Genomic DNA, 20,137 nt, shown 5'->3' on the forward strand with positions numbered 1-20,137 from the left:
GGAAGTGTACCTTAATCACCCGATGCACATTCATCAGCAACATCAATATCTTTGAATCGATAAAAAAATACAAAAACTAGCGAAATTAAACTAGTATTTTGCTTAATTAGCTAGTTTTCGATAAACAAAATTCAATTAAAATCACATGTTAAAAGGAGAAGGAGGAGAAAATGTATTTCGAACTTTCTCTCTCATAAAATCTCCCTTTTGTTGAGAGAAAATAAAACCTCTCATCTTTCTCTCTCTAAAATGTGTTTCTAAAATGAGAAATGATTGAATTCAATAGGAGAAATATTATATATATATAGAAAATGAAAAAAAAAAAAAAAAAAAAAAAAAAAGGAGGAAGGAGAAGAAATATAAGCAGTGTTCATAATCAGAACGGTGCACTTGTTTTTTGGGTACAAATATGAAAAGAACATATTCGTTCTCATTTAAAATTTTATAAATAGAACATCATGAGAAAAATGCATGATAAATAGAACAAGATAATCAAATATTGATAATAATACTTGAAAATTAAAAAAAACGTTGAAAAACCTAAAAAGAACATAAACCATAAATAAAAGAACAAGAAACTCAAAATTAATAAATAAATAAATAAAAAAAACAGAAAACTACAGGGGGGAAAAGCAACATATGAGAAAGAACAACAAAAGTTTAAGAAAAGAACATTCAAAATATGCATGAATACTAATAAAAGAAAGAAAGAACATTACCAGTACATAAAAGAACAACAACAAAGCCTAAACGAACATATTAAGATAGAGAAACGAACAATTATAAAGAATTTCAAAACAGTACCAAAAGAACTGCAAAATAATTGCGAAGTAATTGCGAAATTGCGAAATCATAATCATCAAAATATATAATCTAAATACATTAATCAAAGTAATTGAGAAAACAAAATGATCAAAATAATCAAAAACACGATAATTGCGAAATCAAAATCATCAAAATATGTAATCCGTAATCAAAAAATTGAAAAATTACCTTCACAAATCTGATTATCAGCTGAGAAATTCAAATTTGAAGAAGAAGAATCAATAGAATTTAATATTGAAGTAGAAAAATCAACCAATATCTGAGAATTTTCAATTACTTTCTCTCTCTAAAATCAAATTTACAGTTTATCACAGTTTCTCTCTCCTCTTCACAAATTCTGATTTCAAAATTATGAAAAATACAGAAATATATACCCGCAAAAAGGAGTGAAAACAAAAGAACATAATAAAACATAGCTGAATAGAACAGAGAATTCCTTGTTCTTTTTTTAACAAAAAAAGTTCGTTTGTTCTTTTGTTCAACAAAAGATGTTTTTTTCTTCTCCAGATTTAATAAGAAATCCGCGTTTTTCATTTATTGCCTGTCGTTTTGATACCGGTGCACCAAGAGCACCGTGCACACCCCTGCACCATCACATTTGCGGTTTTTTACCACCTGAAAATACTTTCTCTCTATATTTTGAAGGAGTTATCTTTCCTTTTTTATACCTTCTGCATTAATTAAAATACAAAAGATCTTGCGCGCACAAGGTGTATAATAAATTTATTGTACACCAAGATAACTTTTACCCATTTTTTTTTTATAACGTACTTTAACCTAGTTTTGATTAACTTTTATATTAGTAAAAAAAGTTGATAGATAAATATTTTAAAGGGTTAGATGATTAATTTTATACATTATTATTGATTTTGAAGAAATAAGTTTTACTAAAATGAAAAAAAATTATCACTAAAAAATAGATAACTTTTACCTATATAAGCTTAACTTTTAAACATTTTTAGTTAACTTTTACTTCGTTATACAGTAAATATTGTACACCCTTGTAAATAAGAATTTGTGATTAAAATATTACACTCAAGGTCCCCACTAGGCCACTACGCAATGTTGTAAACGAGCCAAACCGAGTTGGCTTGATAAGTATTTTAACTGTTTACGCTTTGCTCGAGCTTGACTTAACTTTGCAATTTGTTGTTTGAGCTTTGTTCGTTAAGCAGTCGGTTGTTACGAACTCGAGCTATAACTAAACCAGCTTTATTCAAGCTTAATAAACAACCTTTGGAAAGTACTTTTTCTAACGTAAATTATATAATCAAGTTGAAACTTAACAAAATACATGAATAGGTTGAAATATTTTATGGGACATCATACTGCACTATTGATTCACTCCCGTTTTATATATTTGTTGACATTCAAGGGTCATATTTTAAATTTAAAAAATATATTTTATTCCACTATAACATTATTTTTTCGAGATTGAACGTTATAAACGAATAAGTAATGAGTTATATAAATGATTGCTCGTGAACATTATCGAGCCGAACGGTGATGTTGTTCGAGCTTGGCTCGTTTACTATCAAGCCTATAATGTTTGTTAAACATAACAGCTCATTTGCGGCCTTTGTATTTCTTACCTCCCATATCAAAAACAAAATAAAAATAAATAAACAAACACTCACATTAACTTTTTAAAATAATCAAACATCTACACCTCAAAATCCCCATTCCCTCCTAAAATTCTGATAACCAAACATCATAGTAAAATTGTTTAAAACTACAAAAAGCAGTTTCATCTATTTTCAAAACCATTTTCAATAATGGTATCAATATTATTGTTTTGAAGGTATAATGGTAACAATATTAAATTTTCTTTCAATTACTATGTGGTGAAAATAAGCAAATTTATAACATAAACCATGTGAAAAGATACTATAAATACACGTACACAAGACATAAATAATACTCCGTAGTATAGCTAAGATATTAAGCTTTCTACTATATTTCTCGTTGGTTCAATGTTCGAATCCTAACAAAGCAGGGGATTAGAATCTGAGACCTATCGTACACAGACCCTCAGTCTTAATCACTAGGTCAAGACATCATTGGTAATTCATATCATTGTTGATGTGACGCTTTATCATATTTAGAGAATGTGACACATGACGACGTGACATGATTTGTCTTAGACATTTAATAATAGTATACTCCGTAGATATGTAAGCTCTTATTTTTCCTTAATACCTAAATTTTTTGTTGGGTTAAATGTGTAGAATTAAGGTAAAACGGATTAGAGTGATGAACTTAATCTCTACTCAACTACTCCCCCGTCCCTTAATACTCGACCTGTTTTGACCGGACACGTTTGTCAATGCACAACTTTGACCACCAATTTATTTAACTACATATTATAAAAACTTATAAAAATATTAATATTTTGAAAATCTATTACTATATACTAAAACAGACACCAGGAATGACACGTGTCATCTCCTGGTGAATCCTTATTATTTTCCTTTTTAAAATTACTTTTTAAATATTCATAGATAAATTATTTTTTAATCAAAATTTTCAAATAAATGATAACAATAGAAAAAGTTAAAAACAAAAATACATGGAATATATCGAAAAGTAGAACAAATCAACCGTACAAAATAAAGTAGAATAAATTCCATTGATTACATCGATCTTTACAAAATCCTCTGGAAAAGATAACATCAGATTTGAGACTAACTAACCCGAAAAAATAATAAGTTACAAAATCAAATTCCCTAAATAAATGGAGTATCTAAAATTTAGGAAACAAAAAACGGTTTACATCATTTACTATATACGGAGTACTAAAGCAATCACCAGGAAATTTCCCGAAGTACATGTGTCACTTTCTTAGCAATTATTTTCCCGCCTAAACTTTTATATATATATTTTTAATTTAATAACGAAAGTTAATGGTGATTATAAAAGGTTGTTGCACGTAGATATTTAGTATCATTAATATTTAGATCTTTAGTATAGTATTATTAATATTAATATTTAGTAAGGAAGTTGTGATAAGTCTTTAAATAAGGTTGTTGTACGGTTTTGATAATATCTCCTAGATATTAGGCATGCAGTCAAAGAATATCTAAATATCGTATCTAAAACTAACCTAGACATTAGGCATGCAGTCAAAGAATATCCATATTATACGAAAATGGGTATATCATTTTAACAACTTTTTTTAATACTTTTAAAATAATCGACAAAATCTTATGATTTAAACAATTACGTATTTAAAATTTCTCCTTTATATTAGGCATAAAAAAAATAGGTTGGTTAGTTTACGTCTACACTATATAAATGATACACGTTTACCCACAAACTGTACTACACATTCGTTTCCGAACAATATTCATTCGCGAAAGAAATTCATGGCGTCAAAATTAACACCAATGTAGTATACAAAGAAGTATTCTAAAACTTGGCTTAGTAAGGTACTCCTTTAAATTTCATCTATTTTAAGAACTATGTAATATTGTGTGTTCCACGCTACATTGTTACATTGATCAACTTTTAATTTCACTCCGTATTTTTTCACGCTCTATAATTGTCGATCTCAATTAAGAAACTTAACCCATTTTTATTTTTTTTGTAGGAGGTCTTCTATTTGCACAGCTAGAGGCTGGAGAAATACGAAGATACTAATATTTGACAATAACACATTTAGGTAATACTTTAATCAGCTTATCATTCATACATAAAAACAACTATTAACATAACTATCTGATATTATACTTTTGATTAATGGCGAAACTATATCTATTGAAGGCGAAACTATATCTATTGAATGATGGCGAAAACTATGTCTATTGATTAATGGCGAAACTAATTAAAGAACCATAAACTCTATAAACATTAATTAATGGCGAAACTAAAGAGAATCGTTAAAACATAAAATTGACTTTGTTGAAGTGATGGCTTGAAATAAATTGGAAAAAATAACACCTCATTATAAATTGGAAATTAATTGACAGGGGCTTGAAATAAATTGGAAAAAATTATCACCTCATTGTAGCTAAATGAATTGGAAATCATATGCGTAGCATCTAATTCATTTCTAAAACTTTTAGGATCGAAATAAAAAAGGTGAGGATTTTCCATTGTTCTGCTTGTGTACGCAAAATCATTGCCGAGTCTTCACGAAAATTAGTACAATAATTTACTTGGATTACCCCCTTATGCTCCGGAATTTACACTTGGATTATTGATCTATAGGAATGGGGAAGATGATGAGCGAAGAAGATGAAGTACAAGAAGAAGGAAGAATGAAGAATGAAGAAGAGCCTTTGTACATTTACATATGAGTTTGGCTTCTTTTTTTTATTAAAAGAATGTTAGGTTATGATACATATAAGCGAATATAAATCATGCGGAAAAACCATAAACGCCAGGATTCCAAATTAATTGCCACATAACAATTAGCATAATTTAGATGCATACACTTTATGCGTGCCCTCCCTTGCTGCGCCCGAACCGAACAAGAACAAGTCTTTAGGACTCCAAGTGTCGTCCCTCCGTAGAAAGTCCACAACACGTCCGGATCCGCCTTAAGATTGACCAACTAGAATCGCCCTTAAGGTACTAATTATACTTGGCTATATGGGCAAGTGTTTGGCTGATTTTTTTGCTCAAATTCTTACCTTTGAATACTTGAAACTCGTTATAAATTATGAGCACTGAACTCATATTTATATGCCATAAAATAAGTAATCGAATCCTACTAGGATACGAATTAATTAAATTAGAATCCTAGCAGAACTCTAAATTAATTAATCTATCCTTTTAGGATTAGGAAATTCAATCATCAAACGAATCCAATACGCTTTAGGTTTCGTAAGTGAACACAAACACTACACGAGCATGACCCGCAAGCGTGCAGGCCATGCCCGCGCACAGCCCACATGGCCACTCGGCCCACGCGAGCTACAAGCCCACACGAGCAGCAGCATTGCTCGCAGCCCATTGCACGCAGCTGCGCGCGCAGCCACGGCCTGTTGGGCCTGGCCTTGCGCTGGGCCTAGCGTGGCCGTCGTTGTTCGTGTGGCGCGCTGGCTTGCTGGCCGCGGGCCTGGCTTCGTGCTGGGCCTTCGTCTAGCAAGCTCGTCCGATGCTAATTCGTACGACGCGCTTCCGATTAATTTCCCGATTCCGGAATTCATTTCCGATACGAACAATATTTAACATTTCCGATTCTGGAATTAATTTCCGTCTCGAACAAATATTTAATATTTCCGTTTCCGAAATTATTTTCCGATTCCGGTAATATTTCCGAATTTCTGATTTCGACAATATTTCCATTTCCGATAATATTTTCCGATACGTACCATGTTTCCGTTTCCGGCAACATCTACGACTTGGATAATATTTATATTTCCGATACGATCCATATTTCCGTTTCCGTCAATATCATCGTTTCCGGAGTATTCATTTATTTGCCTTTGACGATCTAAGCTCCTACTGAAACCAAGATCCGTCGATTCCGAATATGTATTAGATAGAGTATTCAATGCCATTAAATACTTGATCCGTTTACGTACTATTTGTGTGACCCTACGGGTTCAGTCAAGAGTAAGCTGTGGATTAATATCATTAATCCACTTGAACAGAAGCGACCTCTAGCTAGGCATTCAGTTCACTTGATCTCACTAAATTATTAACTTGCATAATTAATACTGAACCACATTTATTAGACTTATCTTTAAATGCGTACTTGGACCAAGGGCATTATTTCCTTTAGTCTCCCACTTGTCCTTAGGGACAAGTGTGCATTTCCTAATTCCTTTGTCACTCGATGCTTGCTCGTGAACATAAGGTAAGAGTTGTCATCCTTATTATGTCGAGAGGTGTTTCTCGGTTTCAGAGTTCAACTAATCAAATAAACAGATAATCATAGCCTATGATTCATCTGAGCACGACCATGCATTTTACAGTTTCTAGCTCTCCGAGTGGCCTTGTACAACTTTCAGCATCTCATCCCGATTTATGGGAGGACAATCCCAATCTTGCGATCTTGAGATTAGACTTCGTTTGATAGCTGATTACCTGAGCGTTGCCTTTATAGCCTCCTTTTACGGTGTGACGGTTGACAACGTCAAAGTAAGTAGTTCTCAAACAAGTAATCTCAAATCACTCAGGTATTGAGGATTAGTGTCTAATAATTTTAATGAAATTTACTTATGACAGATTTTCATCTCTTACAGTAAAGTTTCATAGGTCTGTCCGATACTGGTCTTCCCAAAGTAAGTATCTATGCAAATGATTACGATATTGCCATGTCCACATAGTTCAAGAAACAAAACTACTAGTCATCTTGCATTCTAGTCGTCTAACGTTTTCTATGCGTCCATCTTTATAGAAAACTCCGACCAGGGAACATTTTCAACTTTTGACATTCAAGTTCACTTGATAGATATTTCTTAGTCACAGGATTGGTCCTGACAGTCTATCTTGAATATATCATCAAATTGAAGGGACTCATCATTTAATACTAAACCAAGATTAAATGTAATATGAAAATACATTTCATATATGATAAATGTTCAACCCCAATGTTTTACAACCATGGGACTCGACCCCATCTTTAAAACAATTAATGGAATTCAAAACCATGCTTGATTTCCAGTGCCACAATGTGAGTGTTGCTTCTCACTTGTTGCATAGGTTTAGTTATCATGCTTTGCCACTCTTAATATCCCTTTCATCGAATGTTCTTCGAGATAGTATGATAAGATCTTTTGAGTATGTTTATTTTGTGATCTAGTCTTTCTTGCTACATTAGTGGTTCTACGCATTTTGCAATGAAGAACCATTAAGTCAATAGACATGTGATCTACCCAAGTTCAGTGAAGAACTCTTTAACATAAACAACCCTGTTTTATTGCTTCTTAGGCAATAAGTACTTTTACTTCAACTATATAGGTTGCTAGTGATGCTTTGGTTGGATTTACTTATCCAAGCAGTTCACGGATATGTGGAAGACTTTCCAGCTGTATCTTAGAACATAGAAATTAATATTTAATTTCCCACGCAACAACTCATGGTCTCCAATCAATGTTTCCATTTCAAAACGCGGTGCTCTATAGCTCGTCCTTGCCAATGGTTAACTCCAAAGTGATCTTGCTTGATCTTTTGCCAGTGTTTATGCGTGTAGCATCAATATTCAGCATATCTTTATTTCCTTGAATCAAGAACTATTCCTATGTACTTTTCATGTACCATAAATTTTTCTTGATCTCAATCTAGTTGATCTTCACTTAGATCAATAGAGATTGATATATGTTCGTCATGCCCAAAGTCATACGATACATTTTTGGCGATCCTCATATTATATTATACATGATAAATTATTTTGCAGAATAATTCCCTATTGAATTCTATTCATGTAACTTTAGCTCATTCAGTTTCAGTAGATACTGAATCCAACTAAATTCTTTGACATATAATATAGGTGAAGAATCTCATTAGATTCTTTGATGTTTAACTTATTAAATGCTTATACATAGTTCAAACATTCATTAGTTAGATTTATTCATATGGGTCGAATATCTCCAATGGAGTCTTTTGTGTTTGATTTAGTAAATGCCATTACTTAATATAAAACAACATTATAAGATCTTTGTAAATAGATCTTAATACCCAGTATGTACTAAGTTTCGCCATGGTCCATCATTGATGAATAATTTCAAATCTAAGTCATTAGCATTTGAATGTCATTTCACAATAGAGAGATATGTGTATGATACACATAGGACCAATTAAGTTTTTACGTACTCCCACTAAACTTCTTATATATCTATAAGAATCGTGTATATTTTATGAAACTAAAATACTTATTAGCTTCACTAAAATACAATTCCAATTCCCAATTGCTTGCTTAAATCTGTACTTAGATTTCATAAGCTAGCTTTCCTTTTCAAGCATTTATTTGGATCCACAAATCCTATGACATGCCATGTACATAGTTTCTTCCAACATTTGATTGAGGAATACGTTTTGTCATCCAATTGCCATATTTACCAATATGCAATAATTGCTTGATTTATAGACTTGAGCATTACGATTATGCATGAGGTTTCAACACAATCCATGCCATGAATTTGCTTGTAACCTTTAGCAACTAATCTAGCTTTGTGTGTGATCACAATTCCATGTTTGACGGTTTTTATCCTTAAAACCAATTTGCAACCAATTGGTGTAAACCATTCTTGCAAATCAACAAAATTTCAATTTTATCATCAAAACATTGGTTATATTTTATGGCCTTTAACCATCTAAAACATTTTAGTCTATATATGGCCTCTAACCATTTTAGGGAATCTGGGTTTCGTCATAGCTTTCTTACAAGTCACAAACTCATTAATCTACGTGATAATAGTTTGACTGCAAGTTGTAGGTTTCTTCACTATCTAATAGAAGAATCTCATAGTTTCATTGACCTGAACTCTATGTTTCTTCACTATCTAATAGAAGAATCGCATAGTTTCAGTGACTTAAACTCTATGCCTATTTGGGTATAGAACATCAAACAATAGAATATCAACAGACACTTTGAGAGTCCTTTGAATATTATGTTCTCCTTGAAGCACTTGTAAAGTCTTCTAAGAGATGTCTATTCTTTAAAGCCACTTCTAAAGTCCTTAAAGAATAAGTGTTCGGATTTTCTGAAGAACTTTGAAAAGCCCTCGGAATGTCCGCTTATGTTTGTTGTTCGCCTCGAAGACTTTCGAGGTCTATTTTCTCCAACTTGTCATTTTGGAAACGAATCTCCAAAAGGACATTATTTCGAGCAAACAAACATTATGTTCTCGAAAAATCGTGGTAGAAACAATACCCTTGTGTCTCATTTGAATAAATCACAATGAAACATATATCTATACTTGGGCCTTAGTTTGTTGAATAACAAACACTAAGCTCCCACTGAATTTAGCAACTCTTTAGATATATAATTATTGAAAAGATATTATGAAATTACTTTTCAATAGCTTTGACGAATTTGGTTTAGTTTGGTGGTAGTTGAGCATTTTGTTTTAGAAATTATAGGAAAAGTCTTTATGATTCATCATTGATCGAATCAATTACTAATTGACTTCGATCATTCCAACTTAGATATGCCATATCTTATGGAGCTAGATCGTGAATACACAATCATTGATGATCATTTTTGGACTCAAGTAATCATTAACATGATCTATCCTAGATCTTTATGATTTCTTACCAAGTGGATTTTATACTTCTGAATCTTTGAACTTAGCCAAACAGATTCAAACTTATATCACTTTGAGTAAATAAACCTGTATTCACTCAAATCTATGTGAAATAATAAAGTCATAAAATCTTTCTTTAGCTTTGAACTCTATTGTCTAGGCGTTCTAACAATGGTTCATATTTTTTTGGTACTTTCAACAAGTAAGACTAGCTTGTCTTGAATTGATCTAAAAATCAACCAACTTTCAAAAGTCCATCAAAATAGAGCTTTTGAATGTTAACTTGTTGACATGGTCTAAGCAACAATGCTAAAGGTTTGTGGAACTCAAATCAAGAGATTGATTTGAACCTAGTAAAGTTCTTATTGTTAAAGAGTTGTTTGTTTTAATCAAGCATGCATACGTGACTCAACCCGTAAATGACCATTTCATTCAAATAAACAAACAAACATTGTTTTTGTTTTTCTTGAATGTGAGTCTTTCTGTGTTTGAAGCAGAAATTTAGGTATGCTGATTATGGAACAAAATAGCCATTAAGTTCCAGCCTTTGAAATGACTTAAAACAAACTAGATGACCCTACAACTAATGTAGCATTGACATGCTTCATTTCCCACTTGTAGGTCATTAGTGTATCCTAGCTTCCATTGTTTGAGTTATTACCGAAGTAAGAACCTCAAGCGGTATATGATACCAAAGAAGTTTGATTGCTAGGTCACTTCTCTTAAACATAAACTTATAGGTAGAAACGGAATCGTAAATTCCTTTCATTTGTTCCTTGTTTTCCTATTTCTTGTACCCTTTCTTATAGTCTTAAGAATTGAATTCTTTAGTGTTGACTTTTATACTTTGTTTAGACATGTCCAATTTCACTCCAACAAAGTTCTTACCATTTTATTTATGTTGAATATTCTATTTCAACTAGATGATCTTACCAGAAGCTTCTAAAGTTCTCTAATCACCGATCTATTCAAATGTCTAGGGACTAGACTCATTCGAGAATTAAATGGAAAAATATATTCGGTTGTTAACCATTGGTAAAACTGAGCGTTTAAACTCAATGCTTTATGATCTCAAAACTACATTGTATTTTGAATTCACAAGCACCAATCGGTTTGCCATTCGACTTTGATATTCGAAAACAACCATAAAAGTCGCTAAAAGAAACGTACATTTTTAAATTGCTCATTTTCTCTCATTTCCGTGAATCGTTCTTGGATTCACTACCAATCGAGGAAATTTACTGTTACCTTTCTAAAAGGGTTTACTGCAGTGCAAGATATTTAATTATAAACAATAATTAAAACATACATTGAAGCATGTAAAGTCTAAACATTTATCATGAATAATAACTTGAAATTAAAGCAATCATGCAATTCAAACAAGTTATTAGCATTTTATTCGATTTTATTGTTCCGGCAGGTGTGAATAAAATGATTCCAAGATCCTTAAATCATTGAAGAATTAAGCACATTATGTATTTAGACTCAATTCTAAAATATTTTAGGTAAGCAAAGCCTTTGCTAATAGTCTAGAAACTACACTTGGTTGATAGGTACGTCTAAGAACTTATTAGGTAAACCTATCGCATTTGCCACGATATAAAAGGACTCCTTACTTATATTGTTGAGTTCCACCAAAACTAACATGTACTCACAATTATTTGTGTACCTTACCCCTTTAGAATCAATAAGTAACACCTCGCTATGGCGGAAAACTATTACTAAGATTGATGTAAAAGTTATCCAAGTAAGTGTTATTTTGGCATGACACCTTTTAACTCAATTTTTAAGTTTGGAACTTAAGGCTCTTACTATGTTGGTTAGATTTTAAGTGAACTAAAATCCTTAATCATGCAACATAATCAAGCCACAATCTCATGCATAATTAAGACATATTTAAAGCAATAAATAACTTAAAACATGCATAAGATATTAATGTGATCTAGTATGGCCCGACTTCATCTTGAAGCTTCAACTTCAAAGTCCGTCTTGAAAATGGATTGGAAACTCCGTCTTGAATTTCACCATGGGGGGCGCCATTTTCTTCAAATAGGATAAGCTATAATTAAACTAATTACAACTATTTGATGGTACGCAAACCATATTTAAATTGAAAAACTTTGGTGCATTTGACCAATATTACATTCAAATTAATGGTACGCAGACCATATTTTCTATCCTATTTAGGCCATACTAGTCACTTTCCATAACCTGCAAAACAGTACATATACAATATATACCATTCACCCATTCATTATCATGAATGACCCACATATCTAGTTAGTAGAACATGTTATGCATCACATAAATATTTGCAGCAATTAATCAAGGGCACCAATAATCTACCAATTATTCAGTCCTTATTAATTCTAATCAAGTTGTTTTAACCTTAAAGGAATATAGACCTAATCAAGAGTTTATGACTAAAATGCTCCCACTTAAACCAATAAATTTACATGCTTTACTAATTTTAAACATAAAAATGTATTTCCTAGTCTAATCGGAAACATACAAATTTAATTAAAATTTAAAGCTCATATAAATTTATAATTGAATCCCTTTTAATTTATTTTCAGTTGAATTAAAATGAATTTAAATTAATTCAAGGTTTTAATTTTAGTAAAAATAATTAGTATAAATCGAAATTTATAATAATTAAATTATTCAAAATTAAATTCCGAGAAAACAATTTAAATTACGAATTTTAAAATTAATTAAAATCGTTTCCGAACTGAAAATTCAAAATTAAAATTAAAACGCGTCAATCGTAACAAGACGAGGCACTTGGGTTTGCGCCCAAGCCCCGTCGAGTGCACGAGGCAGCAACGCCCCTCGACTGATCGCTCGACATGCATGACTAGCAGCAGCCACGCGCAAACGCAGCAAGCCAAGCCACGCTTGCGCGCAGCCTGCTCGCCCGCTTCGCATCGTAGCAGCTGCCTGACGAGGCATCGCTCGCTGCACGCGAGCCATCGCTCGCTGAGCGAGCCAGCGCTCGCTGAGCGAGCCAGCGCTCGCGGGCGAGGCAGTGCGCGCTGTGGCGCAGCACGCTCGCTGCCCACACGCGACTGATCGCTCATGCCTTGCCTTGTCGCCCATCGCCCATCGCACAACACACACGGCCAACACCAATGCCTCGCGCGCGCGCCATGCTTTGTTGCTCGCTGCATTCGTACCGCACGGGCGACGAGCTCCCTTGCTCGTCGTCGCGTGCCCGCACTATACAACACCCCTTAAGGGTAACACGTAGCGTGGCCTTGGCTATTCGTGTGGCACGCTGGCTTGCTGGACGCGGGCCTGGCTTCGTGCTGGGCCTTCGTCTAGCAAGCCCGTCTGATGCTAATTCGTACGACACACTTCCGATTAATTTCCCGATTCCGGAATTCATTTCCGATACGAACAATATTTAACATTTCCGATTCCAGAATTAATTTCCGTCTCGAACAAATATTTAATATTTTCGTTTTCGGAATTATTTTCCGATTCCGATAATATATCCGATTCTGACAATATTTCCGTTTCCGGCAATATTTCTGATTCCGGCAATATTTCCATTTCCGATAATATTTTCCGATACGTACCATGTTTCCGTTTCCGCAACATCTACGATTTGGATAATATTTCCATTTCCGATACGTACCATGTATCTTCTTTTTAATTCATAATTTCTCATCCAAATTTTAGAAATGTATCCTTTACTTTAAATAATGATCTTAATAAATTTCCAATACATGAACATATAAAAATAATAAATTAAAAAAGATTATAAACATCTGTGCATGGCAAGTGTTCTGAACTAGTATATTTTAAGATGAAGCCAATAATATAGTATAATATTTATTTTCATATACTAGAAATAAAATAGGTCAAGTTAATTATGTAAATAGTGCAAAAATCAAACCGGATCGAGAATTAAGTGGCAATGACAGAGGGAGTACTCGTTCTTTATCCTCGTTAAACGAGCCAATATCTGTTTATGTGAAAGCGCCAGAGCAGCTGCCATTGACGAACTCCATCAACACTCATCACAAGAATCCATCAAATATTCAAATGGGTGCATCTGAATCTACGCTTTCATCCTCCATTGTAAACCACTACTCTCACTTTTCACTCTTAATTTTTCACTTTTATATTTATATTTTATTGATGATTTTGCTGTGTTTTTTTCCCCAGAAACCTGAGAATCAAATAACTACAGTTTCCGAACGAATCGAAGATGTTGACCCCATTTTAGATAGATTAAAATCCCTCAAAATTGTGAGTTTTTATACCCCTTCTTCATAAATATATCTAATTTGTTTTTGGTAATTTAGTTCATATGATTAATAATTTGCAAATTAAATTGTTTTACACCCCCTTTTTTTATGAATATCTAATTTGTTTTGGTAATTTAGTTCATATGATTAATAATTTGCAAATTAAATTGTTTTATACCCCCTATTTTTTTTTTATGAATATCTAATTTGTTTTGGTAATTTAGTTTCTATGATTAATAATTTGCAAATTGAATTGTTGTAGGCTACACCAATTCTGACAGCTCCTCCAACAGAGAGCAGTTTGACTGATCTTCTAGTCAGGAAGCCTGCATCCTCAAAGCATGGTAAGTTGGTAACTATGCTTCTCACTTAAAGCTGTATTTCTTATTCTATTTACTTCTTGTTTCGGTAAATTGTGTTTATGTGTGTTTCTGAATTGGGTTATTTTTTCACGAATGATTTTTGTTATAAAAGAAGCAAGAAAGATAATTAAGAACGCAGATAAAGAACATAGAGATTTAACATGATTAACTAACAATGTGTTAGCTGTATCCACAAACATAGGTAGGAGGAGTTTTATTGATACTGAGAAGTACACATTACATAATACAACTAGGACCTAAAGAGTTTATATAGTTTTCTCTAGACTGATACGGAAAAACCTAGAAAATAGACCAAAAAATGGATAACCCTAGTCCATAGTAACATATAATGTCCCCGTGTTGGGGCGTTGCAGAAAGGGGACTTGAGCGATTCAAGGCATATTCTAACAATTTTGATACCAATGGACTTCTTTTATTAGTTCGAAGGCGGTTCCTTGTTAATAATTTGTTTGGTAGACAAGATTTGGATGGGAAAGAAATTAGGGAATTTTCCTATGCTTGGTTCTGGAAAACATGTGGGATTTAATAGAAAGGGGAAAAAAAAGGTAATGTGGGATTTAGGTAAGAAGTATTAGTTTAATGCCACCTGAAGCAACCTTCCCCAATTCGGGTTAGACCATGAATTGAATTTCCTTGTGTGATATTTTTCATGATTCATCCCTACAATTAGTAGCTCAAGTTGTTATTATATCGTGGAATTCATTTACATATCCCTTTCTATCCATCATTAAAGCATTTACAGTAATTGAGATTTCCTCTAGCTGTTCTAGGCTGAATAACTAGTATGTTACTGATTTTGTTTGTGAGTGTTTGAGATTAATCCACGGTCTTCGAGTATATCTGATTCCCTTTTGGATGTGCTGAGTTCTCAATGAATGAAGGCCACAAATGAAATGAGCTGAAAGTTAGCCAATTGGTTTTTCCTTTTTTTTTTAAGAAGGATGACCCAAATTCCTTAACATATCATTTAACAGTCTTGAGAAGGATGACCCAGATTCATGGTGCTTGGGTGTACTAATTTGGCAACTGTTACAAAAGATCTATGCTGAATGCAGCTTTAGATTTCAGTCCAGCGTTTATTAGGCTACATTTTGGTGAATTAGTGATCTAACAATTCTATTAGCAACTAATGGTGTGGAAATTTCAGAGGCCTAACATGAATATTGGTATGAAACTCTAATGCAGTTGTCATCCATAAATCCTACTGATTATGAAGAGAAATAAACAGAAAATATCATTTGAGAAACTAAGAGGAATATGCCACCAAAAATTCGCACATTTTTAAAGACTTGAGAACATGAATGTAACTGGTACTTTCATGTGGAAGGTATGGTTTTGGCCTGTGGGGTATGGACATATCTGTTATGTTGTACCTGCAAACTATGTTACTCGGACTCTTCATTTTACCTCAAGTATCCGTGTCGGATCCTCGACACTCCGACACTTTATTTTCGACTTAAATCATGAAAAAATTTCACAATTTAGCGGAGTAGAACACTTGAACACGTACCCGTGCCCGATGCCAGTACCCGAGTCCAAGTAACATAGCTTGCAAACACTCCATAAACAAGACCAGACAACCAAATTATGGATTATGTTTTGCAGGCAAAGGTTGTGGATGTGGTCATAAGGAGGATGCTAAGAGAAGTGAATTGATTTGAAAGTCTTGTTTGTTTCATTGTTTTTTCATTTCTCTTCTTCCCCTCCTTTTTGAACCCTTGTGAGTTGGGGGAGGGGGAATGGTTTCAGTAATTTCATAAATCCACGTCACAGAATGCTTTCTGAATTTCTATGGATTATGGTTGTATTAGGTACTTTAAACCCAAAGGTGATCCTGGAGCTTTTCTCCATGTATCGTGACTGGCAGGAGGAGAAGGCTCAAAAGATCACTTGTAGACAGGTCCGCACTTTATCTAAATACTATTTTTTGTGTTTTTAATACGCTGTTGCAAGAATGCTTATTAGAAGTGTTCAAACTAATTTGTGATAACAACCATTAACAATTACGAACAGCTCCACCATTAGTATGATATTGTGATAACAACCATTAGTACGAACAGCTCAAACTAATTTGTAATGCACATGCGTTCCCTGATAACATTTGTTGGGCCCACGAGGTTCACCAACAGCTCCACCATTAGTATGATATTGTCCACGAGTTCACCAACAGCTCAAACTAATTTGTAATGCACAGGGGTGGATTAAGCTCTTATCCTGGCGTCTAATTTCTTTTAGTTTATGTTTGTAATGTTTCCTTGATTGGCTCGAGTTATCTAAACATAATCCTCTTCAGAGTCTTTAAACACTTCAAATACACTGGGCTCAGCATTTCGAACTCAGTTCATTAGAGCTAAGATGTAGAAGAAGGTGTTCTTATTTGCCTCTCTTTATCTTTCTTTTGGACTTTGGCTTCTGATACTCCTTGGCTTCATTTTGAGAATTTAGAACTTTTCCTTAAAGAACAAAGTCATTTTTTAAGGCAAATTTCAAGTTCTTTAAGCTAACTAATGACAACAATTTCATTTTAGTTCCAGAATTCAGATCAACCAATTAATCATCTAAAGTTATTTTTGTTCAGGAGGAAATTGAAAACAAGATAGAAGTTGTAGATGCATTGTCAGCTAAACTTCTGCAACGGTTTAACGGATCTGTATCCACCATGAAGACTGCATCACTACATTTATCAGAAGGTAATGCTGATCTCATGATACGTTTCAGCATCACAATGCCTATTACAATATTTATGCTTACTGATCATTAGTTTGTAATACTACCATGGAAGGTATTTCTCTTTGTACTGCTCTTAGATAGGGCGAAGTGGAAGGAGATAATACATACCCACGACCTACCATGACTTATTTTCCATCTCTTCTTTTTTCTAATTTCTTTACAAACTTCGCTCGTGTCCCTTTTTTTTTCAATTATTTTTTCAAAACATAATTTTGCCTTTTCTCTAGACCGGCCTATCTTATTTTCGTGCTCCCTCTTTTTCGTGCCTCGTGTCTACTCTGTTTACCATAACCTTTTATTTTTCTTTTATTTCGCTTACTCCACGTTACGCGGACAATTCCTTATAACAACTCATGTTAGCCGACCAATCTTGCTCTTCAGGCACTAGGATGCGTTCTATTCACCTGATTTTCACTTATTGTTTTTTAACTTATCTTATCTGAACTTAACTGAACTTATTAGAACTTATCAAAGCTTGTTTTAGTTATAAATTGTACTTGGCCAACCCTTATTTTTCTAGAACTTAATAAATGGAAATAACGTGAATATAACATAGCCTAATTTGTGTTTATCATGTGCTAAAGATATACTCCTTTCTTTCGAAAATAGTTGCCAAACTATCCCAACTCCTATTTAGGATTCTACAAAAAGACCTTCCATTACTTAATTTAGGTAAGTGCATATTAGAAACCAATCATTAACCATTTTTTTTTGTCTAGGAAACATGATAACTTTGTAGTAGATCCTAAAGCAGTGTGGCTATCAGTACATTTGCATTTGTGACGATTAATTTTAGGCGGAGAAGTACTCCCTCCGTCTCTTTTTGTTCTTTACGTTTTCCTTTTTGGGTATTTCAAAATGTTTTTTACATTTCCTTTTATATTATCACATAAATGACTTGGTATTCTATCAAAATTTGTGGCCAATTATTATTTTAACCAATTAAATTCATTAGGTCATTTAATCTTTCACATTTTTTCATTGGGACATTGAATTTTTCTCATTTCCCAATATCATAATTTTGATAAAAGTGAAAACATAATAAATAAACGTAATTTATCTTATTTAAATAAAAAAATTGAGGAATCTCGATGCAAATTAATTAATCGTTAAAACGCGTGAAAAATATCAAACGTAAAAAACAAAAAGAGACGGAGGGAGTAATTCATAGTAAACCGTTTTCTGCATTTGTACCTTTTGTAGTCGTTGTTCTAGTTGTAGCACGGTTGTTGATCTATCCCATGTTTGAATTGTACACAGTTCATGCGTTGAAAGTGGAGCTCGGGGAGCTTAAAGGGAGGTTAACCGAGGTTATTAGTAACTGTGATACGTTATGTAAACGAATTGCTTCAGACGGTCCCGAGTCACTTCGGTCGTCTATTAAGCCCTTTTCAGCATCCGAAACTAATGTAATTATCACTTCTAAATTGTGTTCAGAAATTGTAGATACAAGCATGCCTTCAAAAAAAGTTGTAGAAGATTAATCCTAATTTATAATTTGTCCAATCTATGTTTCTTTGTAGCTCAGGGATGATAATTATTGATGTAATTGTGGTTGGTTTGTATCATTCTTTGAAATAATTATGTTACTCTTTGTATAGTTTACTACTTTCCCCGTTTTTTTTAGTTGACATAGTTTTTTAAGGTATGTTTGTCAATGCACGATTTCTATTCGAATAGTTATATTTCGTTATTGTATAGTTAAAAAACTGAATGGTGACATCAATGGTCTTATAGAAGACCTTGTGGTTGGTTTGCATCATTCTTTGAATAATTGTGTTACTCCTTGTACAGTTTATGCCTGATAATTATCGATTGGGCGGAGTATATGCCTCGTTTTACGGTGTATTAGTGTGCTTTCTTTTTAAAACATTTCTTATTATACTTTATAAAAACTTATTTGTGACGGTGTTATGTACCGACGTATAAAAATAACTTATTGCAAATAGTTGTATTTTTTAATCAAATAGTTACACCTTATGATAAAAAATTTATGTTCTACGAAGTATTAATTATAATCACTCAAAAAGTTCACTTTCTAATTATATATTCCGTATGAGTAGTCATCACTCATCACACTTTATTATCGTATAAATTAATAATTCTAATGGTGACATCATATACATAGAAGACCTACCCGACTACCTCTCTTACTTTAAAACAAGAAGTTTTTTTTCGTGGTGGCACTGGCAATACTATAGTTAAACTATGGTTCCGTTCTCTTCAACTATTTTGACGGGGTCTTCACCTTAACAAAATGCGAATAGTTCCTACTATTTCATAGTATATATTCAATAAAAAATTGGGGTAGAAAAATAACTTTAATCAATTAAAATTAATATTGTACACCATACTACACTAGGTCACTATTCCATACTGATCATTAAAAATTAAGTTTTATTCAACAAAATATATTATCTTTAAAAACTAAGTACTAGCTTGAAATTGAATTATGTCCCCCGCGAAAATTCTCATATTAGAAGGGCATATGAGTTGTTCTAAAGTTTGTATTAACACGTTTACAAAGCATTTTCATCGAAATTAAATTGCGTTAATAACAAGGCAAGCCCGTTCTATCTTTTCTGGAATAATAGTCTCTATTATTATATAAATAAGTGAAGAGGTGAGGTTATTTTAGTAAATCCACTTTTGATGTCCCTTTTGATTACTAAATAACCTCCACCCTTATATAATAAAAAATATAATGACAACCTACTCAATAGAAAAAGCTCAAAAAACATTTTAA

At 33.0% G+C, this 20,137-nt stretch overlaps 1 protein-coding gene across 1 annotated transcript; it reads left to right on the top strand.

Annotated features, from left to right (window-relative positions):
* The first annotated feature begins 13,947 nt into the window (after positions 1-13,947).
* LOC110789705 (uncharacterized) lies at positions 13,948-18,991 on the top strand. The gene is made up of 6 exons (XM_021994410.2): positions 13,948-14,108; positions 14,196-14,279; positions 14,541-14,622; positions 16,473-16,561; positions 17,240-17,351; positions 18,652-18,991. The coding sequence occupies exons 1-6, from the start codon at positions 14,073-14,075 to the stop codon at positions 18,873-18,875; spliced, it is 627 nt and encodes a 208-aa protein (XP_021850102.1). The 5' UTR covers positions 13,948-14,072; the 3' UTR covers positions 18,876-18,991.
* The last annotated feature ends 1,146 nt before the right edge of the window (positions 18,992-20,137 follow it).

This window comes from Spinacia oleracea, chromosome 3, assembly GCF_020520425.1.
Source record: "Spinacia oleracea cultivar Varoflay chromosome 3, BTI_SOV_V1, whole genome shotgun sequence".
NCBI lineage: Eukaryota > Viridiplantae > Streptophyta > Magnoliopsida > Caryophyllales > Amaranthaceae > Spinacia > Spinacia oleracea.

Bases quoted from the DNA above. Each gene is read 5' to 3' on its own strand.
- LOC110789705 (XM_021994410.2), top strand. From the start codon at position 14,073: ATGGGTGCATCTGAATCTACGCTTTCATCCTCCATT. The intron at 14,280-14,540 runs GTGAGTTTTTAT...GAATTGTTGTAG, and splicing joins GATTAAAATCCCTCAAAATT to GCTACACCAATTCTGACAGC. The intron at 17,352-18,651 runs GTAATGCTGATC...AATTGTACACAG, and splicing joins ATCACTACATTTATCAGAAG to TTCATGCGTTGAAAGTGGAG.